The sequence below is a fragment of the Pelodiscus sinensis genome, chromosome 25 (genome assembly GCF_049634645.1).
Source record: "Pelodiscus sinensis isolate JC-2024 chromosome 25, ASM4963464v1, whole genome shotgun sequence".
Lineage (NCBI taxonomy): Eukaryota > Metazoa > Chordata > Testudines > Trionychidae > Pelodiscus > Pelodiscus sinensis.
In genome coordinates this window covers 2,195,957-2,222,045 of record NC_134735.1, presented here as the reverse complement: position 1 = coordinate 2,222,045, position 26,089 = coordinate 2,195,957, and the positions used below count along the sequence as shown (strand labels likewise).

At 45.0% G+C, this 26,089-nt stretch overlaps 1 protein-coding gene across 3 annotated transcripts in view; it reads right to left on the bottom strand.

Annotated features, from left to right (window-relative positions):
- Positions 1–19,949, bottom strand: part of ARID1A (AT-rich interaction domain 1A) — an 87,578-nt gene extending 67,629 nt beyond the window's left edge. The window contains exons 1-3 of one of the 3 annotated variants that reach the window (XM_075908744.1): positions 19,804–19,949; positions 18,853–19,003; positions 17,054–17,285 (exon numbers count right to left, since the gene is read on the bottom strand). In XM_075908744.1, the coding sequence (XP_075764859.1) occupies positions 17,054–17,194 (141 nt within the window). In that variant the 5' untranslated portion in view covers positions 17,195–17,285; positions 18,853–19,003; positions 19,804–19,949. Of the gene's footprint in view, positions 1–17,053; positions 18,795–18,852; positions 19,376–19,803 lie in introns of those variants that run through there. The other 2 variants (XM_075908745.1, XM_006139147.4) reach the window with 2 other exon arrangements.
- Between the last annotated feature and the right edge of the window lie 6,140 nt (positions 19,950–26,089).

The window sequence follows — 26,089 nt, the reverse complement described above, 5'->3', positions numbered from 1 at the left end:
TAGACATGTAAGACAGACCCAAAACCAAGGAGAGAGAGTGAAGTTACTGGTGCACACATACTTTTCAAGAGAAGTCAGGTCCTGGATGTGGAACTGACAAACCAGAAAGTTTAACTAGAGGTAAGAGAAGATAATGAAAGAAAACCACCCCTGAATTCCATACTCTTTTATTGTACAATAATGAAAAAGTGCACTTTATTCAGAAATGTGCTTCATTGTCAGTTTTCTAGGAGACTGAGGCCCATAACTGGTTTGTAAGGAAGGAAAGAATAGTCCATGATTAAAAGCACAGAACTAAGTCAGGAGGTCCTCTTCTAGATTTCTTGTGTGACTTCTGGTACCTCATTTTAACCCTTGCATCTCAGTTTCTCCATCTGTAAAATGGGAATACTATACCCTTGAAAATTTCTCAACTGCTGCACCTCTCCATTTGAAATGCACAAGAGCCACAGGCTCTTAACTAATCAAGTAGTCAATGGAAATTCCATTGACTACTCAATTAGCTGATTAATCGAAATTTAACATCCCTAGTTCTGACAAGGTCCAGGATAGCATGAAAGTAAATAGTCTCATGATCAAGAGAACATCACTAATTTCACCGCCTTGTAATTACTTTAATTTTATTTTAAAGTTCAGTGGGCAGGTGAAGAAGGTACTCGTACTTACAAGTGATGCAACTTGAGGTCCTTGTATCAAATAACTACCTTCCAGCATGTAGAATCAGGTGACCGATTTGCATTCAAAAGCCAAAAGTAAAACTCATGTCTACACTGAGAAAAGAGGTTGCTGGGAGAAGAAAGACACTGCAAGAGCTGCAGCCAAGCCTTTGCTGTCAAGGAATAGGAAAGACACTCAAAAGCAGCAAAGCCAACATCATACTGATTTGGATACATTACTTTCGCAAGCCTTACATGAATCCCAATCCTACAAACACACATCTTAGAATTGGCCCTAAATAAAACTTATGAAAAGTACATATACGGTTTAAATGACAGGTCATATTTCCCCCTCAGTCACAACAATCCTGATGCCTAAATTATGAGGAGTTTCTTTTAGTTTTCCCGGCCTTTCCTTCTGGCTGTGAGCTTCTAGCCTCACATCAGCCCAGGCATTAAGCTGCTTTTAAAGCAAAGGTGGTAACACTGGGTTGTTTAGCAAGTTAAAAAGGAGAGCAGATACCCAAATTAATGACTATGCCAATGCCAGGGGGAGAGGAGGAACAGCCAATGCTTCAAACTCTTCACTGGTTTCAGAAACAGGTATAACAAGAAGCCATAAATCAACAAATGAAAAAAGGAAAGACAGATATTGCTACTGCATCTCTTCAGCAATGGCAACTCTAACAGTGCAGCACAATCAGCAGATTCAAAGCTAAGTCTGTGCACATCTAGTACAAATACTACAGCCCTCCTGAAAAACAATGCACTTCTAAAAGGTGGTCCACCCATCAACAAGCCAGTAAGGTAACATTTTGTGGATCAGATTTCCTGGTACCCAGTGCTCTTACTGAGCTATCTTCTTAGAATCAAATTTTCTTCCTTTTCTTTCCCTGAAGTCACACTTCGGACAACATTGTGCACTATACGTTAGGGTCAAGGAATTGGGAAAAAGAGGATTGTTGAAGGCTGATATGAGTAGTTTGAAGGCTGAACAGGAACACTCAGCTGCTCTCTCTCTCTTATAGGGCAGGAACATTACTTCACTTGATTTTAAAAACTCCCACATCATGTATGCAAATGTTTTTTCAATGGAAGTTCTTCCTTCAGTGAAGAGCAGTCAAATCACCTTTGAGCAGAAAGCACAAGTGTCTTCATTTCCATCACATGAGCGAAGAGATAGGGTTTGCAGAACTATTTTGGGAATATTTTTGGAGTTTAGACAAGTAGGTAAGCAGAATGGGTCTACAGCAACCATTTCCATACACTTATGTCTGACTACTGGAAGATCATATTAGGTCAAGTGTTTTACTAGTTTTTCCTTTCTCTAGCACATTAATTGCAGGAATGCATTTTACATAAATGAATACTCTTATTATATTGCTACTGTTCACCAACATGTATCATCAAAACACCCAGGTCTGGTGTGCTGCAGCCATCAACTGGCAATGCTTAATGTTTTTATTTACTGTAAACATATCCCATTGCAGGAAAACTGAGGCCTTCCCTCATAAGTGCCATGCACAATTAAAATAAGGAGCACAAAGGAAAGACTGGCATTGTCCCATAAAACAATACTTTCCCATAACAAATACTGTCATAACACAGAGGTACAATCCCACTTCTAGAGAGGATGGATGGCTACTGGTTAGAGCACCAACATGGATTTGGAAGATCTGGCCTCAAATCCTTGCTCTGACAGGTTTTCTGTGCAACTCTGACCAAGTCCCTTACATTCTCCGAGCCTCAATTCCCCACCTGCAACCTAGATTTCTGAATCTCACAGGGGTGAAGACAACAAATACACGACAGGTTGTGTGGAGTTCAGTTACTACCATAATGGGGGGAAATAAGTGCCCAGAATAAATTCCCATGGCATCAATACCTGGTTGTAGCTTTAAAAAAAATTTTTTTTTTAATTAAAAAGCAATGAATGGTCTTGCAGCACCTTAGAGGCTAACAAAAATGTAGATGGTATCATGAGCTTTCGTGGGCACAACCCACTTCTTCAGATGAATGAAAGTATATCTATTACACATGCATAATTAATAGGCCTGTGCCTTTTTCCAAAGGTTATGAATGGGTACAAGAATCTCCAATCCCATATGGAACAATAGTTGAATTGACAAAAAAATAAATACAGCCACCAATCCATAGTGTATAGTTTGAGTATTTCAGAAACCACTTTGTCAGCCTATACGTAGTCCAGCACAGTTAAAACACTGTAAAAAAAAAACCATTTCTGCAATCATATGTGCATCTACAGATGTGCAAGGCTACCAAGCATATTTGATAACAGTACTCAAGAAGTCAGAAATGTTACAAGTTAAAAAATATATACAAAAATCACAACTATTTTCAGCACTTCAGACATTTAAATATTTCCTCTGAAGGAGAGAAGTGTTCTCTTCAAACCATTCCATGGCTAGCACGTTTGAGGAAGCCCACTGCTAGCTTGCTAAGAAAGTTTAATTATTTACACCAAGTTAATAAATACCAGATACTCCTTCTAAACCTGTACGGGGTGCATAGTCCTATAGTCATTTGGACTTTATATCCACAGTTTGATAGTTGCAGAGGGCAAGACATGAAACATGAGTACAGGAAGGGCTACACAGCAAGAGAACACTGTATAAAGCAGCATAGCCTGTTCAGTCCTGGAATCCTGGAACAAGTTCAGATGTTACAACAAGAACAGTCAAGTTCCTTCAGCACAATCTTAAGTGAACATTAATTTAAAAAAATGAGAAAAAGACACTGCTCACAATAGGGATGTTAAATATCAGTTAATTAAATAGTTGATTAACCTCATGAATTCTTATTGGTTAGTCGACTAGCCTATAGTCCCCGGGCAGCCCCTGTCGGGGGGCGGGGGGGCGAGTAGGGGTCTGAGTGCCCGGAACTAGCAAGAGTTAGAACTGAGCCAGGCTGCCTGCTTCCTAATACACTTTAAATGCAGAGCCACAGCAGGGGTAAGTCCAGGGCCCAGTGCAAGCGGGGACTGAGCTGAGCTACTGGCCAGTCCGCTTAAAAAAAAAAAAAAAGTGCTGACAAAGGGGGGGAGGGGGATGCGTGTAGTCTATACCATTAACCGATAAGCTTTTTGCTCATCGGTTAATTGGTTAATCGACTATACTGTTAGGGGAGGGATAGCTCAGTGGTTTGAGCATTGGCCTGCTAAACCCAGAGGTGTGAGGGGGCCATTTAGGGATCTGGGGCAAAATCTGTCAGGGATGGTACTTGGTCCTGTTGTGAGGGCAGGGAACTGGACTCAATGACCTCTCAAGGTCCCTTCCAGCTCTATGAGATCGTAGATCTCCATATTTATATTATCCCTAGTTCACAATTTCTTAACTGGAAGGTTCTCTTCCAAGGACCAAAAGAGATCTGTGCAACCACCTACAGGGGATAGCCTACGAGCAAGTCTCTTCTCACTAGAAGGGGTGGTAAAAGCAAGCAGCCCTAGCTCTAGGTTAAGAACACAGATACTGAGAATAGCAGTATTAGACTGAAGAAAGAAACCCAAGTCCAAAGTCAGATTTTACAGTGGTCCCATAATATTCAGCAGGAAATGAGGGTGGCAGATGCTGTTTTTTTCTCCCCAATGATCAACTCTGGCCTCTTACTAATCACATGAACCTGGCTCTCCCAACAGCAGCAGAAGCAATGGTTCTAAACATTCACATCACCACAGGTCAGGATTCTTCCAATCCCATAACAAAAAAAAAATGTTGCCAAGAGATCTACCATGTCCTCCTAGGAAACTGAATTAAAGGCTGTTTAAAAAAATTGAGTGGCATTACAAATTGGTGCACAGGGTTGCAAGACCACTCAAATTTAGCCCAGCCATCCCTCTACCATGCTTGCCTTTGAGAAGCTAGTGAGCTATACACCTTCTATTCAGTGCTGATATCCTTCTTGGGACCATAGGCTACATGCCTCAGATGAAGGTGCAGGAGCTGGTCTGTGGATGCATCCACAGAGCTGGTGTTCTGTGTGTGGATATCCAGATGGGATAGTCATTCTTCATCAGCAAGAAAGAAGAGGGGAAACCTAAGACTAGGCCCACGCCCACACACACACAGGGAACTGATGTCCGACTGCATTAAAACTACAACTTTAACAGAAGCTTGGTCACAACTTTTTAACCAAAACAATCCCAAAATTTTCTTATCAGCCTTACAGATTACCTCATCTTTCATGGGGATCTGATTCTTGTTAAGGGCTTTTTTTTTTTTTTTTTTTTTTTTTACACACACACACACACACACACACACGTACGTTTTTGCACTGCTATAATTATCCATCTAGAACCTAATGAAAGTTTAAGCAGCACAATCCCTTAATGCAGACAGATGAACAAGCACCAGGGTTATACTACTGTATAAAAATAATGCCAACACCTAAGCACTGTATCAGATCATACCAGACCTAAGTAAGGTTCTGGAAGAATTAAACAGGACTCTCTTTAAAACAGGGATTGGCAACCATTTCAAACCAAAGAGCCAAACTACAACAAAATTCAGAACAAGTGGTCAACAAAAAGCCGTATAAGAACGCCCACTTACATGACTGAAAATACACAGCTTAATATTATCGATAACTGACAATGATTAATGATAGCACAAATGAAACATTGTACTCACAGACTTTATTTAACGGGACTTCTGCTGCTGCTGCATCTTCTCGCACAGTTCTTTGAAGTTTACATCATAACTGGCCAAATTCAGCTTCATACACACATTCAGGATGTCTTCTGTCAATCTTATGGCAGGGGGCTAGTGATATGGGGGTGCAGGAGTCCAGGTTGGGATGTATGAGGGGCTCAGGGCACAAGGTTGGGGTGTACAAGTGTTATGGGCAGGGGACATGAGGGACTCGGGGTAGGGGATTCAGGTGTATGATGGGCTCAGGGTTGGTGTATGGGTGCAGGAGTGTTATGATGCTGTGAGCAGATGGGAGCTGAGCCCCAATTAGGGGCTTGTTGGCCAGGTTTCATTTTTAAATAAAAGTAAAACACTATGTCCAAACACAAAAGGTTTCAACATGGTCTTTATTTATGGCAGGGGTGGGGAAACTTTTTTGGGTTGGAGGCCACTGACCCACAGAAAAATCAGCTGGGGACCACACAAGTGAAGAAAAAGAAGGAAAAAAACCCCAACCCACACATCACACCTCCAAAAACCTCCAACCCTCGCTGATGTGACCCCCCAACTGAAACACCTCACTCCCCCGGTGCTCCAGCCCCATAGTGGGGGGAGAGGCAGGGAGGACTGAGGTTCAAGGCCTCAGGTCAGATATACTCTTCTGGGGCTCCAGGATTAGTGGATTTTGTGGGCCCACCTAGGCTCTGGGTCGGGGCAAAAATGAGGCATTAAGTGTGCAGGATGGGGCTCCCAGTGAATGACATAGGGTTGGGAGTACAGGATCTGGGGAAGAGGTGGAGTGAGGGTGCCAGGTCTGGCCAGAGGCAGAGGGCAGGAGGCATTTTGGTCAGGGGGCAAGCTGACTGGCCAGGAGGCTGGGGGTAAGGGGTGTCTGGCTTGGGGCAGGGGAGTTGGCCAGGGGGACTGACCAGGAGGCAGGGAAGACAGGGTGCTGGAAGGAAGCTGTCTGGCCAGTGGGACAAGTGAGAGGGGGTTTGGGCATGAGGGGCACTTACTGTTTTTTGCACCATGTGACATATTTCCCACTGCTCCCATTTGCCGGCAGGAAGCCTTTGGGAAAGGTTGGGAAGGGAGGCCTGCGGGAAGTGTCCTCCAAGTGAACAAATTAACCATATGCAGGGAGCCATGTTTGGTTCCTGGTTTCCCCCACACGGGGGGGGGGGGGGAGGAAAACGCTGTGGGGCCAAGCTATTTTTAGTTCTGCTTTTTCCCTGCACACTGGATCTGGAGGGGAGCCTCGGGGCTCCCTGCCCCCCACTGGCTTTCCAGTCTTCTGGGGGGCCATAAGGCTGTAGCACCAGCACAAGCTCCCTGCTGCAGGGGGAGTAAGGGAGGGGCTCCACAAGAGCCATATCTGACTCCCGAGAGCCACATTTGGCTTTAGCACCCTAGGTTGCTGACCCCGCTTTAAAACCAAGGGGCTGCTACTGAATGATTCCATTGGCTCTAGAAGCAATGGAAAACTCAACTGCATCCATCACCAGTGTTCTGGACCAGGATGGAGAATGGTCCCAGGGACTGGATTTCATCGCCGTTGCTATCTATTCACTTCAGAATTGCTGACATTTAGGATCACCCCAGTAATATATTTACCACATTAAAAACGAAGGTGAAAGTTACACTCTCAAGTTGGCTACACATTCAGCTTTCATTTTGCCCACACACGTGTTATTTCTTTGCACAGGACCCTTGCCTGGGATGAGTCACAGTTGTGTGGCAGATTAGGCCATGTGCAGGCACCCTACCACCTTATTTGTTGCAAAAGATAGAAGGTGTGTAACAAGTGAGGCAGAAGACTACAGGAAGAAAAGAAATTGGTCTTGTGGTTAAGAGAAGTGGAATGTCACGCCCCAAAGGCGCCCTCTCTAACTGCCTTTGCAACGTTCTTCCTACAAGATGCCAAGTCAGTCACTAAACCAAAATTTAGGCACAGAGCACTAGTTGTATAAACCTCCTTTCTAGGCATCCCAATGGGCCCCGAGTGTCTCTTAAGTGCTTAGAATGTCTGCATATTAGCTGCAACTAAAATAATGGGAGTTGTGGACATGCATCGCCTCTGCACTGAGGCAGTGTGGCCTAGAGGAATGAGCTGACAGTTGGGAGGTCCCAATTTCCTACCCTGTGGGAAAAATGGCCCACGGACTGAGCTCAGGGGGCTCCCCTCTCCCACCAGCTCTCCCAGTGCATATGAGAAGTTGGGGCAGAGCAGGGTCCAGTGTTTTAGAAATTCATGTCCAATTCTTTTGCAGACTATCAAAGTTGTGCTAAAACCACTGGGCAATGAAGATTTTCATGTTTTCCTCAGCCAAACCCACATGGAATTTCACAGAACAAAGAATAGGCACTTCTCTGGTCACAGGTCTCGTCTTCTCAAAGCCCTGCTATGAAGTCACAGGATTCTTTTACAATGAAAGTGTTGGGGAACCCAACAGGGAACATTTTATGTTCCTAGGATATACTGCCTTAGTTCTAACCTGTACTTCATAGATGCGGTCTACACTACAAACTTATATCAGTATAACTGTGTGTCTCAGGACCAGACCAACGCAGTTATGCTGACCTAACGCCCCCCCAGCATAGACAGCACTATGCTGACAGGAGGGTTTCCCTGATCACCGCTCCGAGAGGCAGTAAATACGCTAACAGGAGAGGTTCTGAAAGCTCTATGTCACTAGAGAGAGCTCGCATTCACATACTAAACCCAAGCGCTGCATCAGTGCAGCTGCACCACTACATGTATAGACAAGTCCATAGTGAATACCAGCCCAGAATGGTCAGAGTTCTAAGTAGTTATAGCTAGCAACTTTTCGGGAAGATCACCATACTGGTTACTGCATCTGACATTACAGGTTGAAAGTCTCTGGTCCGGCAGGACCATGGATGTTGCCAGACCAGAGAACCCGGTGGCTGGGAGAAGAGCTGGGAGCCTGGCACCAGGATAGGAAGTGGAGCCAGCCCGGAGGTAGGGAGCTGGGAAGTGTGTCCAATTGGCAGTCAGGACCAAACCCAGCAGTGCAGCCTGGGCTGGAACACAAGTGTAGCCTGACGGACACAGAGCCCAGCAGCCTGGGGACAGGGAGTCAGACCAATGGCTGGGCTGGCAGCAGAGCCAGGTGGTGGCACAGAAGCTGGAGGGGAGCCCAGCCAGGTCTGCCTATAGATCCTAGTAAAGTCCCAAGTCCATTAGCAAAGGGGCCAGAACTGGCCTCTCCTCGTGCAGCAAACTCCCTCCTTTGGGATTGGTCAGGTCCCAAGGGTCCATACCACAGAGGTCCAATCACTAGTAATGATGGGGAAACGGGGTTGGTCAGTGTTTTAGTTCCACACACTGGCTTCTTACAACAGCTGAACAGAAATAAAAAAGCCACGCTCCGACAACAAATGGGGGAAGGGAGGCATGCAAGTCAAATTATTCCCCTCTCCTCCTCCACCCTCCAAAAAGGAGATAGCACTGGAATCAGCTTCCATCTGAAATATTTTACTTCGGAGTATCTAAAACAAGGAATTATTTGCTGAAGAACTATGGCATTGCTTTTATTGCACTCACCTACCATTACACAGCATCTGATACATTTCACTACAGAAAGCTCATGTTCACATACTAACAGCCTGACAAGAGTTTACACAAAGCTCAGAGACACTCCAGAAAGAAAAACAGCGCCAAACTTGCAAATGCTCCTGCTGAACTGACAACGAGAACTGGGAGTGCAGGTGTATCAAGAGGAAGAAATATGAACCCCTCCCCGATCCCTACTGGCTACTTACACCACATGGTTAGATCACTACAGGAACAAGGAACGTATGCACATGAGATCAACCCTGAAAGAAGTGGCTGTTCCTGTTCCAGCCTTTACCAAAACTACTCTATCATTCTGCAAGCCTCCTACAGCTGGTTTGGGCATGGTATTTCTTTAGACAGAGCACGATTTAAAAAAAAAAAAAAAAAAAAAAAGCTGTGGTTGTTCTTTTAAAATGTACTATATTTAAAAATGAATCCTATATTAAATGGACTAATAGCCTTGTGATTAAGGTACAAATCTGGGAGTCAGAAGACCTAACTCCTATTCAAATATTCACAGCTCTGTTAACAACCTTTGTGCCAGTTCCCCCTTGTGTAAAAGCATTACCACCACAAGAGTGCAAGGCTTGGAACAAAAAGATCTGTGCACAAGTGGCAAGGTATCCCTAGGAAGTGGTAGTCTGCCCCACACTATTAACTTTGACCAAAAAAAGCTAAAGGAAAAAGTATGTAGCACTTTAAAGACTAACAAGATAGTTTATTAGGTAATGAGCTTTCGTGGGGCAGATCCACTTCTTCAGATCATATTCTGAAAGTGAATTGGCATGACCATATATAACAAAAGAATACAATGAAGAAAGTAAACAAATGGATTAACTGAAAATCTAAGTTTAAGTTTATACCAGTGGCCCTGCAATCTTTGCAGCTCCTCAGCTTACTGAAGTGTAGAAGGGATGCAACAAAAAAATTTTCTCTATTGTCATCCAGGCCAGGTGGACAGTAGAAAAACAAACGTGACTCATGTCAGTTCCACTCAATTTTCCCAAATAGCAACAGGGAGCAATAACTTTGATCCTACCAAAACCAGCCTCCCCCATCCCCGCCCCGCCTTTCACATTTACCTCTGGCTCGCAGGGTTAGAATTTTGGCTAGCAAATGAGTGGTACATTTGCCAAACCATGTGCATTTCCCCTTTATACACAAGGGGTTGCCCCCAAAAGTTTAAAGTTTACAGTGAATTTTTTTTCCAAAATTGATTTCAGCATATGGAAGTTTGGCATAGCACCTTTTAAAGAGCATGCGCCAATTTGTCACTTCCCATTTTTAAAAAAATGCAAGGAGAGGGGAAGGAGAGGCTATTGTGCTCCCCTGCTGAGGTTTAGAAGGGTTTTTGCAGGAGAGGAAGTGGGTGGGCCAAGCAGCAATATCAAAACGCTGTTAGGCTCACCCCTCTTGCCCTTTTTCACTTTGCACATGCTGCCCCTTCAGTTTTAGCTTTACTGCTGTGACTACTTTGAAGCACTCTTGGGGGACCCAAGCAATTGCATGCCATGAACTTTTCCTCAGAGCACTGCAAGAGACAGGAAATGAAACTGAGCCGAGTCAATAAACTGTCCCTGCACAAAGTGCCCTCAAATGTACCAAGTGAACAGACCAGGCAGGAAAGAGGACCGTTTCTCCTCTAATGTTGCAATTCTACTAAGATCGGCAGGTACAGATTTTTCAGGTGGAAAGGGAATTTCCAAATCGATGTCCCTTGGAGCACAATATAGCAAGAGTGATGGCGGAGAAGCAGTAGATGTTGTAACACCAAGTGGCTTTAGGCTCCCTTTTATGTTTTCATGTGTTTTTTAAGTGGAAGTTGCTGGGAATGCACGTAAATACCCTTAGAAAAGTGGTTCTCAAACTTTTCGGCCCATGGCCCACCCTACTCTATGCAAACTTTTCTGCAGGCCATGAGTCAACCGCTCATGATGACAAAATGGGTGCAGAACAGAGTGCAGGGTCTGGGCAAGAGTGCGGGAACAGGCTGAGAGTGGAAGGAGGTGGGGTCTGGCTGGGATTCCAGCCAGGGCGCAGTGAGGAAAGCCTCCACCTCCAGGTAAGCAGCTTCCCCAGCTGGAGGAGAGGGGAGCAGCAGTATGCAGAACTGATTCCTTCCCCCGCCCCCAGATCTGGCCTGTAAAGCTCAGGGCTTCCTCCTGCAGTGGGAAGCCAACCTCACAAGAGGGGGGATGCGTGTGCGGCTGGAGCCTCTGCACAGGCTCCCCACTACAAGGGCCCTCCCTCGAGCCTGTGGCCCACCTGCAAGACAGTCACAGAGCACCAGCAGCCCGTTGACCACACTTTGAGAACCACTGCCCTAGACAGATATTTACCAGATATCCTGGGATGGAAGGTATTATATCAGCCCAAAGTATCTTTGGAAGCTTAGTATTTTCATGATAAAACCCAGTGATATTTGAAAATACCTATTTAAAAAATAAAATACATAAATAAATAAATAAAAAGGAACATTCTTCCCACATCCCTAACACCTCTACCATGATGGAAGAGAGACTTGGTACACCCGAAGAATATGTCCCATTGAAAAAAACATCAGTACTTGCATTATCGTCTAGTGTTTTAACAAGTCAAGTAAAATGCAAATGGAACTAGACTGATAGTTACAGAAAACCATTTGCCAGAGATTCTGGTTTACAAGAGGGGATTAATAAAGCAACACCTTCCCCCACCCACACCCCAAAAACTCCAGAGGACACATCACCAAGATACTAGTAGAATAATGCAGCTACATAATCTTTTTGAGTATCATTTCCCCCATGCACAGTAACAAACAAGCATCTATGTATGTAATGCTTTTCATTTGTAGACTTCCGCATATTTTATTACAGTGGGCAAGCATTACTAAACCAACATCAGCTAGGTAACTAAGGCACAGAGTGGTTACTCGGACTTGTCCAAGATTGTAAAAGCGAGTCCATGAAAGCAGAGGGAACAAAATGGAACACCAATTCTTACTGGCTTTTGGGTGTCCCTTCCCACCAGATTATGCTGCCCCCTGTAGACCTCACGAGCTCAGTGTAGTCTCCCAAAGCTCAGTTCTTAGGAAACGCCACCCTCCTAAAAATTCTCGCACAAAATATAAAGAGAATGGGGAGGCCAACACCTTGTCCGCACAACAGCAGTTTAACTAAAAATCAATTTAATCTAGCTAACCTGGGTGAACCCTAAGTGTGCCCCCTACCTTAGGGGCTTGCACCATTTTAAGCAATTTTACATTAGGGACTTGCACCCATTTAATTAAGTCAATTTAAAAATCAACTTAATTAAACCCATGAGCTGCGTCTACACTGGCATGATTTTGCGCAAATACTTTTAACGGGCAAGTTTTTCTGTTAAAAGTATTTGCGCAGGAGAGCGTCTTTACTGGCATTTGCCTTTGCACAAAAGATTTGCTTTTGCGCAGAAGCATCCGTGCCAGTGTAGACACTCTCTTGCGCAAGAAAGCTCCGATGGCCATTTTAGCCATTGGGCTTTCTTGCACAAGAAATTAACATTGCTGTCTACACTGGCCCTCTTGCGCAAGAATACTTGTGCAAGAGGGCTTATCCCTAAGCGGGAGCATCAGAATATTTGCGCAAGAACCACTGATTTTGTACATTACAAAGTCAGTGTTCTTGCGCAAATACTCGCGGCCAGAGTAGACAGGCGGTAAGATTTTTTGCAAAAGCAGATGCTTTTGCGCAAAATCTTGCCAATGTAGACACAGCTATGCACTTCTGTAGTAGAGACAAGGTCTGAAAGCTATTCACAACCATGGTCCACATCACAAAAGAATGCCACCTTTTTTTTTTTTTTGAGCAAGAGAGATCTAGTGTTTACAAGACCTTATGAACACAGGCAATACAAGACTTGTCAACAGTGGAATACGAAGCAAGGAAAACCCCTAAGATAAAAGTGACCAGGAGCCAGAGCTCAATTTCACATTCCAAGATATCACAGCTCACTGGCACTAAATGGCTCTATGTTGCCAATTTAGTTTGAAAGCCATGTTTTAAACATGTTTGTGATTCGGTTGCTACTAAAGTTGAGATTTAAAATCAACACTGGGCCCAGAGTTATTTTTTTAGCAGTATGTCATTGTTTTTTAAACCAAATGCTATGTATAGTACACATAACTGACTGTGGATGACAGTACACCTAGAGACAGGTTATTCATCATGTGAATGTTTAATGTGACCCAAAGAAATCTGCTATTACCCACCTAGCTACAGTAAAAAGTATTTGTCGTGGTACAACACTATCTCTACTCATGGGGGAGAGGAGGAATCTTAAGGATCTTTCTGCCCCTCTCTACATTCTTTTTCTAAATCTACAACTAATGAGACTGGACAAAGTCCTAGTCCAGTACCCAAACCAGCCATACGCTACAGGAAGAAGGTTAGTGTTTATCTTCATTTTACTAAGAGCTCTAGAAGCCCTGTATGCGAGATGGCCCCAAATTCATGCATGTCGTTTCCATAGACCACCAGTGTCTACTAGATTCACTTGTTCTGTAAAAGAAGTCTTCTGATCTGAATCCAAACTAAAATGGCCATTAGAATAAAAGAAAGTCCTGCATCTATCCCAATCCACACAGAGAACTTCCATGTATCACAAACTCCCCCAGAGTGAGCACTGCACTCTTATAAGTGATCTATCTGCAAAAATCTTTATGTTGAGGGGGCTACATATTTCTGACACAAGTAAGCCACTCTTAACCTCTTCTTATAAGAAAGAGCCTTTCATATCAAGGATTTACAAAGTTAAGTAACTCCTAAAGCAAAGTGATGTGGATGTACCCATCATTCATAGATCATCCTGAGTTTAGAGAATCAATAACATTTACGCTCTTTCTTCTTTAGTGCCTGCCCTCCCAAAGAAATCTGAACATTTTTTCGTTCTGGCTGACTATATGAAGGGAACCAACTGTTCACTCTGCCCCAAAGTCCATTCCTTTAATATGGAAATAGAGGTAATTTGATGGGGGGGAGGGAGGGAGGAGAAAGGGGAATTAACTGTTCTCTCCCTGTCTTAGCTTTCTGAAAATTTCTCAGGTAAAGTTATTTGATAAACACTAATAGGCTCCACCACTGTACAAGACAAAAATGAGATTGAAAGGACTTGCTTTAGTCCAATTTAAGAAACAAAACAGGATACGCTGCAAGTAGGGTATACCATAAGTTTGGGGTACTATTAAACTTTTTTATTGCCCACAAAAAGTGACACCCAGAGCCTTGCACTGTTGCATCTGATTTTGGCATTTTTTTAAAGAGACCACTTACGCGATCTAAAAGTCACATTCATTACACACACACACACACTTAAGATGATGGGACTAGAAGGCTCTCTCATATTAAACTGAATGCCTTGAGTATAAATTATATGCAGCGCACAGAAACACACCAGGCTTCCCCCTGAACTTGTATACAATAGAGGGTGAGTTTTTACTTTTTAAACTAAACAAATTTTGAAAGTTTCTATCATAGAACCACAAACCATGCTATTCATAAGCCCGATAGCCATCTGAGAAAGGATTTTTACTCCTGTGCAAAAAGTTTAATCTTGGTTGTGTTTTACTACCCCTCTTATCCATACTGAGAATTTTATATCTTATAAAAAATCCAATAAGGCATCAATTTATAGGACACATTTATGCAACTTTCTTGCAAATACATAGGGCTGTATCACCCAGGAACTCAAACCTTTACCAAAACAGTGACAGAGATGCAGCTGTGTTAGTCTGGTCTAGCTGAAACAAGAGACAGAACTATGTAGCACTTTAAAGACTATCAAGGTGGTTTATTAGGTGATGAGCTTTTGTGGACCAGACCCACTTCTTCAGCTCAATATGTGGAAGAAAATTGGCACAACCATATATACCAAAGTGATACAATTGTATCACTTTGGTATATATGGTTGTGCCAATTTTCTTCCACATATTGAGCTGAAGAAGTGGGTCTGGTCCACGAAAGCTCATCACCTAATAAACCACCTTGATAGAACTATGTAGCACTTTAAAGACCGTCTTTTGTTTCAGCTTTACCAAAACAGTTACTACAAGTTACATGAGGACAGCGTGGTAACTACAGCACTGATATGAGGCCACTCTGTTAGACTGAAATAGTGTGTTTTCTAGTAGAGAGCACACAGTTGAGATGAAACAGATATTACTATCAGTTATCAAGGAACAAAACCCACACTAAGTTTTCAGAGAAGGCCCAAGCAAGAAGGGAAAACTCTGGAGCTGTATGTCACACTCCAGAGTATCAAATATCACTGACCCAAGGTTTGCAATGAGAACAGGCAGGGTATGGACAGAGACAAGTTCTACACAAGTCCCTTACACATTCAAATCTAAGACATGTAAACACAGCGTAAGAGATTATCAGCAAGCTGATTAAGAACAGATATGAATAGCGTTAGCATCACTGTTCCAATATCCAAAATGTCTGACTTGCATGTAGCTGAAAGTATTATAACACTTTTGTATTGCTAGCATTTCTACACTGCCAGCAAATTAACAAAAAAATATTGATTTATAGACTTATTTACCCTGCTCCCACTCCTGTCCAAAAAGTAGGAATTAATGTAATCAGAACCAGTTCAAGACATTTGACGTTTAATGTCACTATAACAAACAATTGCTCCCTCACAACCTAAGTAAAATTAAAATAGTGACTAAATTTTTTTTTGAAACACAGGTATGGAGTAAGGCCAGTACTTAGAGAGAAAACTTTTTTGTAATAAATAATTCACCATTTCTGGTGCTGCAGCTACAAATGCTTATTAAAAGGATTTAAACATCCCCCATAAAAGCCCCACATTCATTATCTGATAATGAACTGAACCAATTTCAATTTTGAAATGGGTCAAAATTACCCAGGAATAAATGCATCCTTAGAGCCATCAAAGAAATCCTTTATACCAATGGGAAAGTCACATAACCAAAACAAACAGCAAGCCCATTGTACAGAGAACCCCTGCTACTCTTCCGACAACACAGAATCTATTCCAGGCTGTATAAAACATTACAAGCAAAATAAATCCAAGGTACAAACAAAATGCCATCGCCTCTTCTTTTGTTTCATGCACAATGCAACAAGGGCAGCCTGTCTGGAACTCTGCTCCTGCTGATACAGTATTGCTACTGAACTTCCTCAAGGTCACAGCCAATTTCAGCTGTGGAATAAAAAGGCAGATAGTGGCAGTGATGGTTTGGGTTATGGCTGGCAGAAAAGCAGAGTGTAAAAGTTTATGAGCTCATCAGGATTGTTGTACCATTACATCAGAGGCAATTATAAATGGCCAAGAGCAGGAGATGAGGAGCCAATCAGATCACAGATAGGATGTCAACCTAAGACCAACTGTCTCCTGGCTTTGACAGAAGGATTTTACCTCCATAATTCAAATCCCAAACCAAAGCAATCTGCACTTACTACTCCAATCGCTGAACTGTTTACCAGCACTTCCAGGGAGAGGCCCAGCCACTGGGCTAGCCAAGAGACTGCTCAGGAAAATGGCCACAGCTTGCCTGGGCAAGCTACAACTGCCCAAAGCAGGCCACTTCCCACCTTCCTACCCCCAGGAAGTGAAAAGGCCCCTCACTAGGAGCAAGAAGAGGAGAAGGAGGAAGAGTGTAATGGGGGCAAATGTGTAAGTGCTGCTCTGCAGAGTTCCCACTACCTCTGTTCCTCGCACCCCATCCCCAGCCCAGCCCCGAGGAGCTCAGCTACCCACCTTCCCCTCATGCACACAAGCACCACAGCGCCAAGCCCTTCCTCCACCCCAGGGCTCCCTCTATCTCCCCTCAAGAGCCCCCAAGGCAGGCAGGGGAAGTAGGAAGCTGAAGGCACCTCTCTAGAAGCCTCACACAAAGGCTGGAAGGGGAGGAAGAGTAGGCAGAGAGGCAGCCATTTTAGAGAGAGAGACAGAGACAGACAATGGCAGCTCCCCAGCAATGTGGGTCCAAGTAGGGGAGGGAACAGTAAGAAATTCGGCCATCTCGTGACCCCCTCCATATCCCCACGTGCCCTCATCCCTGCCCTTGAGGAGGCCCCTCTTCTACCCTTGCCCCCATTGTCCTCAGCCACCCCACGTGCGCCCATCCCCTACTCCTAACCCCATTCCCTATCCCCACCCGCATCCCTCCCGTGCCAAGCTCTCACCTGCTGGGTCCTAGCGAGCGGCTGTCCCCCTCCAGCGCTGCTGCTCCCGGGGCTCATGGGCGCGTGGTGGCTCCTTTGTTGCCCCCCTCCTGTGGCCGTAGCCCAGGCCTGGCTGTTGCCCCCGCCGTACTGGGAGGCCATATCCGCGGCCGGGCCTTTGGAGGCGGCTCCTCCGTCCTGGGGCCCGCTGCTGTAGTCGCCCCCGGGGTAGCCCTGGTAGCCACGGGCTGAGCTGGGGGAAGTGAGCAGCTGGTTGAGGGTGGGAGTCGCTGTGGGCTGCGGGGTGGCGCCCCCTCCTCCTGCTGCCCCGCCGGCGGCCGAGGGCCCCATGGCCCCGAAGCGCTGCTGCTGGAAGGCGGCGGCGGCGGGGGATTTGGCCCCGGCGGCCGCTTGCGCGGGGCTCTGCGCGCTGCCCCGGGGGGAGCTCAGGGCGTAGGCCTGAGGGGGAGGCGGGTAGGCGCCGGCGCTGCGCCCGGCTGCCGCCGGGTAGTAGGAGTTGTACTGGTGGTTGGGGAAGCCGTGCTCAGCACCGCCGTGCGAGTTCTGGGGAGGGGGCGGCCCCGAGGGGGCCCCCGCCGGTCCCGGGTAGGGCTGCTCCAGGCCCCCGCTCTGCAGCGCTGCCATGCCAGGGCTTTGTTGTCCGCCATGTTGGTGGAAGGCAGCCGCGGCGGCGGCAGCGGCGGCAACAACCTGGGCTCCCCGGCCGTAGGGCTGCCCGAAGCTGTAGGCTGGCGGGGGCAAGGCGGCCGGGTGCGAAGGGGGAGGCTGCTGCGGCGGCGGCTGCTGCTGCGGCGCCCCCACCCCGTCGCTGCTGCCGCCGCCGCCGCCACCGGGCGGCTCCGGGAGGTTATTGTTCAGGGTGGCGGCGGCAGCGGCGGGCCTGGGGCCCGGATTCCCGTTCGAGCTCTTCAGGTCTGGCTCGGCCCCGGCGTCCCCTCCGTTGCTCTCGGCCCCGTCCTGCAGCTCCTTTCCCGGGGGGCCCTCGCTCTCCGCCTGCTTCTCTCCGCCGCCGCCGCGCTCCGCCGCCGCCTCGCCCCCCGCCTCCTCCGGGGGACAATCCCGCTGATGCGCCTCCGCTTTCTTCAGCTCGGCGGGAGCCGGGGCGCCCAGGCTGCTGGTGGTGGCGGGGGCGACCTGCGCAGCCATGATCCCCCCCTCCCCACCCCCCGGACTCCTGCCCCCGAGCTGCTCCCCTGCCTGGCCGGCCGGCGGGAGGCCTCACTGCTCTGCTGCTCCCCGCTCAGGCGGCGGCGGGCTCTTCAGGGCAGCGGGGGTTCATTCCCCCCGGCCTGGCTGGCGAGGCGGGGAGGGCTCCGCTGGGCTGGGCTCCCCGGGGCCTGGCCCCGCTGTGCCTCCTCGGTTGCAGCCGGCGGAGAAAGGGGAGGAGGGAGCGGGGAGGGGGGGGAGGAGGCGGGGGGACCCGGGACGGGGCTCCCGGCGTGGGAGAGGAGGGAGGGAAGGGGACTCGGCGGGCGAGCGGACTCCGTCCCTGGAGCCGGGCTGTGCGGTAGGGTGGCCGGACTAGGCAAGCCGAGTAGCAGCTCCCGACTCTGGTCCGCCGAGTCCTGCTCACTCCGACACGAGGCTCAGCACTGCCATTTTACCCAGCTTCGCGGCGGCCTGCCAAACCTGGAGCGGAGCCCGGCTCGGACTGGAGCCTCCCCCCTTCACAAAGGAGGAGCAGGCAGGCCTCGGACGCTTGCAACTCAGCAAACCTGAGGCCGCTGCCGCACACAAAACCCGCAGTGGATCCCGCGGAGCTGAATCCAACCTTCCGCCACAAAAGGAAGCTCCCTTACTGCGAAACACGGAGCGGATTTCAGCCTGAGCGAAGCGGACTGCCACAGAGTCCTCCTCCAGAAAACACGCACCAAAGCGCTCCCCACGCAGCTCTACTGCCCGGCGCCCAAAAAGATGACTTCAACGACCAGAGGCTAGTGTTCATCTGGGCTAAAGGAGAACAAACAGAACTGCATTAACCAAAGGGCTGGGAACTAGGACTCCTGAGTTCTGGACTAACTGCAGAAGTCAGGAAAGCTGGGTTTTCTCCCAAAACTGGGATATTATGCTGGCCACAGGACCAGGCATGGATCTGAGTGCCTGGAGTACAAGGACATGCAGGCTGGGTTAGTCCAGGGGCCCATTCCATCCAGCATCCTGTCTGCTAATACTAGATGCTTTAGCGGAATTTACAAAAACTCTAAATGGAAAATTATGAAATAAGCTGCCCTGAGGGAAGTGTCTTCCTTAGCCTCTCAGGGTATGGGCCACAAAGGTTTGGAAAAGGATTCTAGCTACCAGTCAGTATCATGCACTGCAAGTTTCATAGAAGGATATGGAACAGAGCCTATTACTTAGGATGTCTAATGTGATCCAATTTTAAGTGACTCTACTTTTGGGGGAAATTTTTACACTGCATTGTTTGCTACAGGCCTGTGAAGTTCAACCAGAAGAAAGACCCTTGGGCTAGATAAAAGCCTTTTCTTCGTCCCAGGATTTTCCATTGATTTAACTGTTCTAAACTGTTAAAAATTTCCATTTCCTGTCTGTTGCTTGTGTTCCTTTGGAAAATGTTGGCAGTATGCCAAAATACTAACTGAACATAAACATGCTGAAGTCAGGGGCTTACACTATTGCCAAAGCTGCAGGCACTGCCCTGGGAGCTGGGAGGGGACAGGGAAAGATAGAGCAAGCCACGCCCCTTCCCTCCTCCCCCATTACATACCCTTCAGACCAATCATATGTCCTACCTCATTTTCATCATTTTCTATGAGAGCATCACCCAAAGCAGGACTCTCCCACCTCAGGCTCCTCTCATAACTACACCAGATCCATACGGGGCAGAGCAGCATATGTTCCCTATTCCAGAGGACCACATGGGGCAAATATCTTTCTCCTGATAGTGAGACAAGAAAGAGAGCCAAGTCAGGCCATCCCTGTGGATACAGCATATTGCTCCAGCAGGCCATCAGCAGAGTTAGTCTTGTAACTAAAGTGATGCAAGTAAGGCCCCGCCCCCCTTACAAAAACCCAGGAGTCTTGCAAAAATATATTAAAAGAAAGTTAATTATACTGCAAAGTCAAGCAGTTGGAAGTTAGGAAATGTCACAGTTGGATTTGCTCATTCAACCTGAATTCTGCCCCCTTGCAATATATACATTGATATATTCCAATTATACAGTATGTTCACAATATTTTTTTCCACAGGATTCTTATCTTATTCAGATAACAGTTTGGATAAACATGGAGCTGCATTAAGGTTGCATGGATTATTGTAAATCTGATACTTCCTATCTTTCAAGCGCTTGACTTTACAACCTAAAAAACTTTTTGATAAAAGTTTTGTGTCTGTAATACATATATAATTATGTAAGTTTCTTCTTGGTAATCAGATTTTTAAAGAGTGCACAAGTTATACAATTTTGTTTCACAATCCTATCCATCAGCACCCTTTGTCTTTATATGATCTACTTTATAACCTGCCCCCATTGATGATTAACTGGAGTAGAACAGGCTTTTGTATTGGAAACCCCATCTCTTTGAAGCACCATGTACACCTACAACAAATGCAGAAATAGGTAACAGATCACTCCCCAACGCTGTTTCTCCCATATGTGAAATGAGATTACTACTAAATCTGTCCAACATCTCTGTGAGAAAAATGTTCACAAAATACTTGCAAGATCCTTTAATGTAAGGATCTCAACAATGAAAAATATCATTGCTAACAAGTCTCGCATTACATTAGTACCTGCAACACTATTTTTCAGTTTGGATCTTGATTCCATGCATTGGGCTTGGAGAGGGCATAAAGCAGTGGTTCCCAACCTTTTGGGGCTGCCAGGAGTCCGGGGACAGGGCCGCGCTCGTGCCACGTGCCTAAGGGCGGGGCTGTGCAGGCGCCACATGCCCAGGGTTGGGGCTGCGCATGCACCGCGCATCTGGGGGAGGGCTGCGCACGTACCGCATGTCCAGCACTGTGCGCCCGGGGCAGGGGCCACGCATGCATCGTGTGCCCGGAGCCCGGGCCGTAAGAATGGCTTGGGCTGGCTTTGGTCACTCAGTGGGCGCACATAAATGCCCCGGCAGACGCCATGCAGGCACCATGTTGCGGACCACTGGCATAAAGTATAGCAGGTGTACTTCATTGTCCTAACAGTGTAGTTAGTTATGAAGGACAGAGACAGCACTGAATTTTTTACCTCTCCTGTAACTTTTCTTTCATTATGTGAATGTTGCAGCTGCTATTTTCTGATATAATCAAGTTCTATAACCCAATCACCATTCTCACAGTACATTAGGAAGAAGGGTTTGGTTTTGGTTTTTGTTTTTTGTAAAAGGGAAGTTTTACAAGAGATATAGAACTGCTACACAGAAACACTACCATAAGAAAACATACTTCTAGGGGGAAGGTAAAGATACAGTCTTTCAATTCCAGAACATCATTTCAAACCAAAGGGCAGTAGTTCCCAGTAAAGATGATCAGCTGTTACATTCTTAAAGCATATATGAAATGGATTGGTGGTCTCACCCATTTCTTAACTATAGTCCACGTCACAAAAAGCATTATCACAGCATCTTTGATGGCAGTCAAAGAGGCCAAGCATAGGACAGTAAGTAGGGCAGCACCAGAAACACTAAATGGTCACTGTTAATACTGTGTATGCTTTACAATAAACAGAAAATGTCAGTGTCTGATGCAATCAATTAACCAATACATTTCAATACAAAAATTAGAATATAACAGGTGTTAAAAAACAGAAGTGACTTCAGAGTAGTAAGCTGGGGTTGAAGTTAGCACAAGTCAATGATTAGCTAAATTCAGAATGTATTCCACAGTAACAAATGGCATTACAGGCTCCAAAACCAAGGCCATGTTGCCATTTTACAGCAGAATGTATAACAGAGTAGATTCCACCTTAGCCAATTGGCCTAAAGAAAGAGGGGATTCTTTTCTTCTCCTCCTCTACTATTTTACTTAGGGTTGCAATGGAATAATACATAATAATAGCTACAGTATTTTTAATAGTATTAGTATTTATTTTGTAATAGCCACCCAAAAGCTGCTCTTAGGATTGGTGCCACAAAAACATATAGGAAGACACAATTCTTACTAAAAAATGTATAGTCTAGTCTAAAACAAAAATTATATGATAGTATAAAGCCAGAAAATGGATTGGAATCTCCTTCACAAGATGCACTTTACCAACTGCCACGCAATTCTAAAACAATTTCAGAGGGCTTCATTTGGGTTGGATTCCAAAAATCACCAATATTTTCTTTTTACCCATTTGTAAGTCTATCACAAAACTTTTCCTCTAGCAGAGGAGGGTTGGGCATGGCATGTCTTTATATGCTTGCCCTATGAGAACATCACTATTAAAGTGTATGAAAAAAATAAAGGAAATGAACAGAAACCAAGCTAGATTCTCACACAAAGGTGGCCCTGTGGCTTTACCAAGTTCTATGGTGGGCTGTAAAATCCAAAGAAGATTAAAGAGCAACAAAACGACAGGATACCCTTTTCAAGGATACTTCCCCCACTTTAAATTTTAACAAATTTTAAACCGCTGCACATCAAGCACAAATAAACTGGAACAAGCACTACCATTTTATCCTGAGTAGAAACCAAATTAGAGTGTGCCTCATGAAATTAAACTTTGCCATCTCATTGGACCCCTTTAGAAGCTATCAAATACAGTCCAGGAGCCTACATTTCAGTGTAAAGCAGTGATACTCAGACTGAGGCTTGTGAGCAGCAAGCGGCTCTTTAATGTGCCAAAGGGATGATACTTGGTCCTGCTGTGAGGGCAGGGGACTGAACTCGATGACTTCTCAAGGTCCCTTCCAGTTCTATGAGATGGTATATCTCCATATATAATTATAATTATATTATATTATATTAAGGTGTCTTCTCCAACTCTTTGCAGTGCAAGATATTAAAACAAAGCATGTGATTTAATTAGTAGCCAATCAGATGTTTTTACTATGTTGTTAACCAATTGTAATTGATAAAATAATTGATCATTTTCAGTGAGAATTCATATATGTGTATGCACAACACACATTCTAAATATTTTCTCTGCCATACTGGTTACATATTACCATATAGTAAATGAAATAATGAAGTCATGTTACTGTGGCTCTTTTGGATAACACTGAGCGCTATTCTGGCTCCTGAACTGCTGAGGACTAACTTTCCACTGGACTAGACACTCCCCCATCCAAATTATACATTTGTATGTACAGTTATCTTACAATTTCTCACCCTGTGGAACCTTCTTCAAAGAACACTGTGGGATTCTGAAACCTAGAGCTGATTGGAATGTGGAATCTAGAATGGATTTCCTTCACAATAAGGAAACAAAAATGAAGAGTCCTGCAGTGCCCTTAGAGACCAACAGATTTATTAAGGCATAAACTTTCATGGAGAACAATCCATTTAATCAAATCAATTGGAGTGGAAGTTACAGAAGCAGGTTTGTATATAGAAAGAGGAAGTTGCTTATATTAATGAAGCTAATCAAGTCAGGGTGGAATGGAAGTGGCTCATTCACAGCATTTGGTGTGGAATTGTGAATATCCAGAGAGGGGAAATTGAAGTGGACCCATTTATTGACTAGATATACAATATACATGGCTAATACTTGATGGTATATCACATTAGTGGATGTACAGGTGGACTAGCCCCTGATGGTGTGGCTTATGTGGTCAGGTCCTGTGATGGTGTCGCTTGAATAGATATGGGGACAGAGTTGGCAACGGAGTTTATTGCAGGGATAGGTTCCTGAGTAAGTGTTGTGTAGCTGCTGGTAAGTATTTGCTTCAGATTAGGGGGGCCATATGTAGGTGAAGACTGTCCTGTTTCCAAAGGTCTGAGAGAGGGAGGGATCATTTTCCAGGATTATTTTTAGATTGTCAATGATGCACTGGAGGGGTTTTAACTAGGGTCTGTAGTGCCAACAATGTCCCTTTGCCATGTATATTGGCCAAACCGGACAATCTCTACGCCAAAGGATAAATGGACACAAATCAGACATCAGGAATGGTAACATACAAACTTGTAGGGAAACACTTGTAGGGAATCTTCCTGGACATTCAGTAAATGGATTTGAAAGATGTCATCCTTCTACAAAAGAATTTCAAAACACAATTATGAAGGGAGATATCTGAACTAGAATTCATTTGCAAATTCAACACTACCAATTTAAGGTTGGTTAATCCATTACAAAGGCAATTTTCCCTCTCTGGATATTTACATCTCCACATCAAATGCTGTGAATGAGCCACTTCCATTCCACCCTGACTTGATTAGCTTCATTCACACAAGCAACTTCTTCCTTATACATATGCCTGCTTCTATAACTTCCACTCCAATTCATCTGATGAAGTGGGCTTTTCCCATGAAAACTTATGCCCTAATAAATCCATTATTCTCTAAGATGCCACAGGACTCCTCATTTTTGCAGATACAGACTAATCCAGCTAACACTCAGACTTTTCACCCACAAGTAGATACTCATTTAACCAAGAAGTTTGTGAAACCTGAAGCAATTCCAGAACCTGTCTCCCACAAAAAGGAGGCTCTGTATTTGTACTGAATACTGAGGCATTCTATGAAACCCAAACTATTAGATTTGGAAAACAGAGAACAGAGTTCTTCCAACGTTTCTACCCAAGACCTAAGAATCCTCTCAACAATCTTGTGGTTCTGTTTGAGATTATCAGACAAAGAGAACTGGACAAGACTTTCTTTGAAACATATTAACTCCCCTCCTTTATTGACCTAAGAAATCACTATTACGTTATATGATGCTTTTCCCTGCTCCCTCTCCCCTTTTGCTGAGCATATTTCCTCCACTGCCATGCCAACTGCTAGCAGTTCAGAGAGTGAGATACCACAGGATGGGAATCCAACTCAGGTCTCCCACATGGTAGTGCAGGCCACTTCCACTAGGCTTGCTCTTATTAAGTAAAGTCTCCTTCATGAAGGTGGCCTTGCCATTTAACCTAGCACCAAGGCAGTTTAGGAAACCTGGTATAGATTAGAGTGCTAGAAACAGGAGTAGTCTCCCTAATAAAAGAAGCCCTGTCAACTGTGTGATGGCAAATATGGACTGAATTGTTGACATGGAAACCGAACTAAAGTCAGTCTCTCTCTCTCTCTCTCTCTCTCTCTCACACACACACACACACTCACACACACACACATCTCTGGCCCCTTAAATAAGCTATAAACATGGACTGGATTATTACTTCAGGAATTGGATAGAGTTTCTGCAAGAAAGTGTTAACTACTGTATCCAAGCTGGAATGAAAGAGCTGAGCAGAAACACACAGACTGGAAAATGAAGATGCTGTTTGTTCCATTTTACTGGGATGCACATGTATACTGAGAATGTGATATCTGGACTGGACCAAAATAAGAGATCAATCTATTCTAATTCATAATATATATTGCAAAATATGGAATGAAAATAACAAAAGTCATCTACACTAGCTTATAGTGCCTATGTGGCTGCTGACCAATTTTTCTAAAGAGAGTTAAGTTTCCTGGAAACGGGTTTATATTTATTAGCTACACTAAAATGTTGTGTAGTATCTTTCCACTATCTTAGATACTATTATATCTAGCTTCAGCATATGTATTGCAGCTTTATAACAGCTAAGTCTTAATATTATTTATGGTTTGTTATTTATTTGTGTGTGAATAATCTACTTACTGGGCACTGTACAAGACAAAGACTTTTGCAATACAGTATCTGTTTAGGTTCTTTAAATGTAATATCAAGATATTGCATTATTCCCTCTCAAACACTGCCAGAATAGCAAAGAGGCACACAGTGAGAGATCACTACAGAAAAAACTGAAGTGGAGTTTGATCATAAGGTAACTCTGTCAATTTACTGAGCACGACTGTAAAGTTCAAAGGCTGGAGTGGATTTGAAATTTGGATTTGTTATTTCTTAAAAAGTTAGCAAGGAAGGTAGAAAGAAAGAGGAGAGGCAGCAAGTTAAGGTTTCAGACACACTGCTG